The 7,637-nt window shown below is 39.8% G+C and overlaps 1 protein-coding gene across 1 annotated transcript; it reads right to left on the bottom strand.

Moving 5' to 3' along the window:
* Window positions 1-312: 312 nt before the first annotated feature.
* Window positions 313-2,457, bottom strand: LOC129434509 (tereporin-Ca1-like). Its single transcript, XM_055193430.2, has 3 exons — window positions 2,434-2,457; window positions 1,491-1,609; window positions 313-1,241 (listed from the first exon to the last, which is right to left on the bottom strand). Exons 2-3 carry the CDS (start codon window positions 1,589-1,591, stop codon window positions 821-823), a joined length of 522 nt encoding a protein of 173 aa, XP_055049405.2. The 5' UTR covers window positions 1,592-1,609; window positions 2,434-2,457; the 3' UTR covers window positions 313-820.
* Between the last annotated feature and the right edge of the window lie 5,180 nt (window positions 2,458-7,637).

Genomic DNA, 7,637 nt, shown 5'->3' with positions numbered 1-7,637 from the left:
ACTTCGCTATTTTAGTTCAGTCTATGTGGCCACCAAGTTAAGTGAACTAAAATATAGAAGTTTTTGGGATGCCCATTATTTAATTGAATTAAGGTAACGAGTTAAATTTAGTTAAACTCATTAAAATTAGTTAAGTCAATTTATTAGGGTTTTCAGTGGTCATTATTTACTCTCACCCTCATGCCAATTATTATTCTATCTATTATTCTTTCCATAAACACTCCAAAACATGTGTTGTGTTTTTGTTTCTTTATTTTCTAAGATATAGATTTCAACACTTTCCCCTATAGAAAGATAAAGACTTTGCCCTAGTATAATACAGAGTTTTGTGATATAAAAACATAATTAATTTACTGCATTGACTGTTTTTAACAGTTTATTCATTTATAGCATGTGCGACATATTGCAGAATAAATGTCCCAAATGGGTTTACTGTACCTATGATGTTGTACATGTTTACAGAGTTAATTTAACAAATGTAGCTGTTAAATTGTCAGATTGTGTTTGTGACTGGTTTTCCACCTGTTTCACCAAAATCTGGTTTAGTGTTCTTGGGCCAGACTTGAGGTTTACATATTAAAACTGTATAATAATTTGTAGGAAAATAAAGGTTGTGTTTGTGAAACAGTCTGCATAAATGTTTTTCAAAAGGCATTGAAATAATCTCATAGTCATGTCATGTATTTTCATAGAATATTATATATTTATGTTGAAAAAATGTAATCTGAGATATACTTTAAACCACTTCCCACTATTTAACTAATAATGTAAAAGAACCTTTATACAATATAGGATTATTTTGTAAGGCTAAACTAAATTTTTATCTCAGCTTGTCGTGGATCTCTAGTTTAATAATAGCTTTGCCCACATTTGACATTGTTGCTTCTAATTTAACTCTCTGTGCATTGTAGGTGATTCCACCCTCCTTTGCCTTCCCACGGATAAAACGGTTGTCGCTTTCATAATACATTTTTTCATACAAGCCTTCATTGCACTCACGATCTGTCGTGATCACCCCAACTCCGAAGGTGTTATCGTACAAGCCATTGAAGGGAACAGAGAACAGAATAGCAATGCGATCAGTGCACTCATGGTTCTCCATGTGGAAGAGGTCATAGGTCAAGACGCCTACGGCCCCGCAGGCAGTGAATCCAATCTTTGTGAATGCACAGATCCCGGTCTTTTTGCAGCTGATTGTGGGCTGAGGAGGATGCCAGCAGGACCCACTGTACGTGTAGAATCTGAGAGAAGTTTAAAATTAGTCGATAATGTTTTAATAAAGTAATGGTAAAATGACAGCTTACATTAAGTTTCATTTATATTTCTTTTCAAGGTAACAAGATTTTTCTTGAATAACACATTTGCTTATTTTAAGTGTACTTGGAAGCATCAGAATTTTTGGTTTATTCTCAGTGGAAGTTCAAATAATCTTAAATGACAAAACAAATGACAATGATTCCTTATATGCACAATCATCATTTTCTCCTAACTTTGGCTTGTTGAGGCAGTAGACGTCGCTCATGTTGTTGATCTCTATCGTGCAGTTCCTGTTGGTGTGTATATTTGCTAACACGCTATCTGCAGTCGCCATGTTGTCACTTTTTCAGAACTGAAGGATCATAAAAGATTGGAAAAAACAAAGATTATTTATCGAAGAAATTATTTCGCAAATATGAGTTTTGCATTTGTGTGCTGCTTTTAATTTTTGCCAAGCCATAAATTCTTCTGAAAGCTGAGTTTCAGTTTATACTCCCAACATATCAATGCAACATGCATACAAATATTTGAATGTATATTTAATAAAATATTTGTGTAAAGATTATTCAAAGTTGGACATCACTTTGGGCCACTACTGCGCACAACAATTCATGCAAACCCTCTGTACACTCTAAAAAAACAAATGGTTCTATATAGCACCAAAACTGTTGATTTGAATCGTAACCATAGAAGAACCGTTTTTAGTGCCATATAGCACCAAATGTGGTGCTATAGTGGTGCTATATGGCACCTATATGGTTCTACACAGCACTATATGGTGCTTCACCGGTGCTATATGGCACTAAAAACGGTTTTTCTATGATTACGAGCAAAGAACCACTTTTGGTGCTATATTGCACCGTTTGTTTTTAGAGTGTACGGCTGAAACTATGGCAGCAGGTACAGACGAGTGCTATCTACAGTACAGTTTTAGTTCAGGTGCTGAACGATCTCTAATAAAAACCTTGGCAGTATGGCAGAATATGGCAGACACATGCAGGCTCTATACGGCTCAAAAGATTTAAACTGTTTAAACAGAGACAAACGATGTACTTACAATATTAATATTCATTTAAATAGTATTACATATTTGTATAAATCTTCATGCATCAATGTGTCTCTGTATTCTATCAGTGTCTACTGTGATGACAAGGCATAAAGGCTTAATTTACTCACCTTCAGCAAAACTCTTCTCATCTGTCAAAGAGTAAATGACACTGTAAACATCCTGACACATAGCTGTGCAATGATCATCTTTGATTTGTCAACTGTCACTCCTCCCACATGAAAAAATTCAGTAATTTATTACAGTAAATTACTACTCTTTGTTTGTAAGACAGGTTAAACAATCAACTATGAGTTTGTTTATGGAGAGACATTGTAAAACAATAAAATCTCGGTCTGCATTTGACCCTCAGGTGGGACTGTTCACATCCTTCGACCCCTTTGATCTCTTCAAAACTGATTCTCTCAGCCTAAAAGCAGTGGCTCAGTGGTTCATGTAGGTTGTCTACAAACCGGAAGGTTGGTGGTTCAATTCCCGGCTCCACCGGACCAAGTGTCGAGGTGTCCTTGAGCAAGACACCTAACCCCAACTGCTCCCGACAAGCTGTATAGCGCCTTGCATGGCTGACACCGCCGTCTGTGTATGAATGCGGGAGTGAATGTGAGGCAATATGTAAAGCGCTTTGGATGGCCATAGGTCTGTTAAAAGCGCTATATAAATGCAGTCAATTTACCATTTAAATCTTCCCCCACCTGATGAACATTGTTCACATAACGCAAAAAAATAATATTTTGAAAACACGAGCAACACACATGACACTGCGAATACATATTTTGAATTTGCTTTTTTTCAGCAGGGCATATGTGATAAACGCAGGTCATTCAAAACATGCCAAATATCTGATCTGCTGGAAGTCAGTCAAGAATCTATCATGAGGTTATAAGAGACGAGTCAGACCTGTTTCATAGATTCAGTGAACCGCAGTAAATAGAAAACTAATGTTGAACAGGTCGTGCCACCATTTTAAATGTCACACATTTAATTTAAATGAGAATGAAAGTGACATGCTTGTCAAGTTTGTCAACCTCCTGACGTTGCTGGGTTATGCTCCAGATTCCAGGATTTCTTCCAGAGAAAGGTTGAAACCATCCATCAGCAACTTCAGCTGTCTAACTCCTGTCACCCAACCACACTACCGCTGCTGGAAACAAAGTCTCCAACTGCTTTCATGCCGGAGGACTGCCTCTCCTCTTTCTCCTTGCTCAAAACAGCTCAAGTTTGTGAGCTAGTATCAAAGGCAAAGTCTACGACCAGCAAACAGGATCCTATGCCAACTGCCTTGGTTAAGGCATGTCTTCCAACTCTGGGTCCCACCCTGGTCAACATCATCAACACCTCCCTGTGTTCTGGGGTGGTCCCCACCAGCTTCAAAACTGCTGCGGTCATCCCAACACTTAAAAAACCTGGCCTAAACCAAGATGATCCAAACCACTACCGCCCAATCTCCAACCTACCTTTCCTGTCTAAGTTACTGGAAAGGGCTGTGGGTTCCCAACTTGACCATCATATGCAACAGCACAACCTTTATGAGCCATTTCAATCTGGTTTCAGGATACAGCACAGCACTGAAACTGCTCTAATCAAAATCACAAATGACCTTCTCATGGCAGCTGACTCTGGGCTTGTCAGCATTTTAATACTTCTAGACCTATCCGCTGCCTTTGATACAGTCTCTCATTCCATTCTTCTTACTCGCCTCTCTGAACTCATTGGCCTTACTGGTACTGCGTATTGCTGGTTTGAATCCTATCTCACCAACAGGCAACAATACACCACCCTAAAAGGCATTTGCTCTGATCTAGTGCCAGTCTTACATGGCGTGCCACAGGGATCGGTGCTTGGCCCATTATTATTCAACATCTACATGTTACCTCTAGGGATGATCATCCGGAAACATGGATTACATTTTCACTGCTACGCTGATGATACCCAGCTCTACATCGGTACTAAGCCTTCCACTTCTCTCCCACCCTTGCCACTTATCAATTGCTTGAAGGATATAAAGCACTGGCTTGTCAATAACTTTCTCAAACTCAATAAAGACAAAACAGAACTCATGGTGTTTGCTCCCTCGTCACTTCTTAAAAAAGTTGATGACTTCACACTGGATGTGGATGGCTGCTCAATCTCAGCATCTTCGCAAGTACGCAACCTGGGCGTCATTATGGACTCTACTCTCTCTTTTCAGCAACACATCAAAAACATTACCAAAATTGCCTTTTACCATCTAAGGAACATCTCAAGACTCCGACAGTATCTCTCCAACTCTGTCGCTGAGACCCTCATTCATTCTTTCATCACCTCACGACTTGATTATTGTAATGGCATCCTTTTAGGTCTGCCTAGTAAGGCTACTGACAGACTCCAGTATGTACAGAACTCTGCAGCTAGGATGCTTACACACACAAAACTTGGACTTCATATTACTCCAATGCTGAAGAAGCTTCACTGGTTGCCAGTTAAGTCCCGGATCACTTATAAAATCCTTCTTCTGACGTACAAATCTCTCCATGGACTTGCACCTCAGTACCTCAGTGATCTACTACAACCATACAATCAAGCACGATCCCTGCGGTCCTCTGTCAAGGACCTGCTCGCTGTCCCTAAGTCCAGGCTAAGGACGTTTGGAGCTTTCTGTGTGGGTGCTCCATCACTCTGGAACAAGCTTCCTTATGCCATTCGCTCTGCCTCCTCTTAAACAACCTTCAAAAAGCAGCTAAAAACTCATCTCTTCACTGAGGCCTATGGCCTGTAGCCCCCCCCCCTTTTCCCCTCCCCATGTTTTGTTAAGCGTCCTTGGGTTTTTGAAAGGCGCTATATAAATTAAAGTTATTATTATTATTATTATTATTATTATTATTATTATTATTATTAAGTATACAATGCATACTCAAAATTGTGTAAAAACAAACAGTGCTAAAAAGCACGTAAAGTGGTTCTTGGCTCGTAATCATAGCACCTATGAAGCACCTATGAAAAAACCATACGGGATCATATAGCCATACGGGGGTCATATAGCACCACATAGCACAATATCTTTCTACACAGGTGCTTCACATGTACTTCATCAGGGCTATATGGCACTTAAAATGGTTCCTCTATGATTATGAGTCAAGAACCACTTTTAGTGCTATTTAGCACCGTTTGTTTTTGATAACCAAGACTTAACCTTTCTATCTTCCTCTCCAAAATTCCAGATCACTGAAGGTGTACTGAATCTATATAATGTCATATACTGTATATTGTATGTTGTAGTAAATAACTGTAAATAGCAACGCGCCAACAATGCGCCTAAACACACCTCGTTTTCAGACCAGAACGCCCATGGGCGCAAAAGGGGGCGCAAATGTATTTGCTATTTAAACAGCGCGGAACTAAACATACAAATTACAATTTGTACTGCTGTGCGCTGCATTGTGCCGGGTGTAAGATAGAGCCCATAGACTTAACATTGCAAAGAACTTTGACAGGTCATAGCTCTGAGTGAGAATTTCGTAGAAACATGTGGGTTACTCAATTTAAAGAGAGTGCTAGACTCTGTAAGAATGTGCGTAAGTTCACCCTAGCAACCATTTTCGGCACCCTAGCAACGATGCCATAGACTGCCATTATGAAATGCCTAGATGGATATCTTTGCACCACAGTGTCATAGAGACATGGGGGTGGGCTCATTTTACTCAGGCATCCAATTAGTCTCTCAGGATACTTACAGAGGTATTAAGCCATGCCCCTAACAACCACTGTTGAGCACCCTAGCAAGTTAAATGTTTAAATCTGAATATCATGGCGACATGGGGGTTGGTTTATATCACTCAGAGTATCATGATTGGCCTCTGCCAAGTCACTCCCTAGCAACCAAAGACATTACCCTAGCAACCGATCCCACAGACCATAATTTCCTAACCACTGTTCCACATCACAGTAGTGTCTAAAAAATTGCTCAAAGCTAGCTACCGGGTTGCTGATTTGGTGGCAAAATCGAAAAAGGTACATACAGTCATTACTGTAATTCTGCCGGCATACAAAGCAATTGTGAAAACAATGTTGGATGTAAATGTTGTCAAAGAAATAGAAAAAGTGCCTCTTTCAAACAATTCAGTCCCCAGACATATTCATGTTATTTCCACTGATCTAATGCTAATAGTCGAGTCCAGTAGTTTTAATTTGTTTTAAGGATGAGAATGTCTGTTCGACCAAAGCAGACGACACAGGAATATTCACAGCCAAACATATCAATGCGTAACTTACAGCTGTCAGATTTTTATGATAAAAAAGGCTAAGATTTCAATAAGATTGTTGCCTTCAAAATCAGCCATAGCATACATTAGTCAGTTCGGTTTTTGACTTAAGCTGGAGAATGCGCGTGGTATTTTTTTTTAAACTGCTGAGGGTCTATCCAATTAAATGACATGAAAATGCTGACACTATTGTACACCAGAGACACCAACTCCAAATCTGATTGGTTAATGCAATGACTTCATTGCCATTGCTCTTAAACTTAAAGGCGGAGTCCACGATGTTTGAAAAACGGTTTGGAAAAGGAGACGGGCCGACTACCAAAACACACTTATAGCCAATCAAATCAAATCAAATGCCGGGTTGCGTATGTGTGGGGCGGGTCTATCAACAGAAGGTCCAGATTCTATTGGGGTAGGGGCGTGTTTGTTTAGGTGATTTCAAATATCAACTTTGGCTTTCAAACATCATGGACTCAGCCTTTAAGATGCCAGCACTGTTTGTCTGGCAGGCCTAGGGAGATTTCTTTGACCCTGGCAACACATGATGTCAGCCGCTGGGTGAAATATGATTGGATAAATGCTCTTTCATAAATATGCATCACTGGAAGCAGATAGTGTTTAGGCCAGCAAAAAGTGCTTTGTGCAAATTATAATGCTTGTCTGAATGTTTAAACCAGGGGTGGCCCGTGACTTTTTATTCGAGGGCGCACAATGCGAAGCTCGTCACAACATGGATGTAGCCCGTTATGTGTGTGTGGTTCGTTATTCGGCACATCAAGTGAACTTATGTGCATCACGTGTCATGTCAAAATTGCCTATTGCACACGCGTCTAAAGGGTTTATGATAAAAGAGACGCTCGCGTTTGACAGATACTTGCATAATCTCATGTGAGATCATGATGAGATCATCCCTATGCCCTTCAAAGATCAGAACTCTTGATGTGTAAACTTTGACCAGGTCAAAAATGTTTTTTTCTGTACCAAAATCCAAACAATAAGAAATCCTGGCCGGCTCTAAATCAGCAACAGAGCAGCGGTGGAAAACGAAATTTCATGCTGTGCGCAAGCGCAAAAAA

Source organism: Misgurnus anguillicaudatus, unplaced genomic scaffold, assembly GCF_027580225.2.
Source record: "Misgurnus anguillicaudatus unplaced genomic scaffold, ASM2758022v2 HiC_scaffold_27, whole genome shotgun sequence".
Taxonomy (NCBI): Eukaryota; Metazoa; Chordata; class Actinopteri; order Cypriniformes; family Cobitidae; genus Misgurnus; species Misgurnus anguillicaudatus.
This window is presented reverse-complemented; position numbering and strand designations above follow the sequence as displayed.

Coding starts and splice junctions, on each gene's coding strand:
- LOC129434509 (XM_055193430.2), bottom strand. CDS start 1,591: ATGGCGACTGCAGATAGCGTGTTAGCAAATATACACACCAACAGGAAC. Junction 1,242..1,490: donor TACTGCCTCAACAAGCCAAA/GTTAGGAGAAAA, acceptor AACTTCTCTCAG/ATTCTACACGTACAGTGGGT.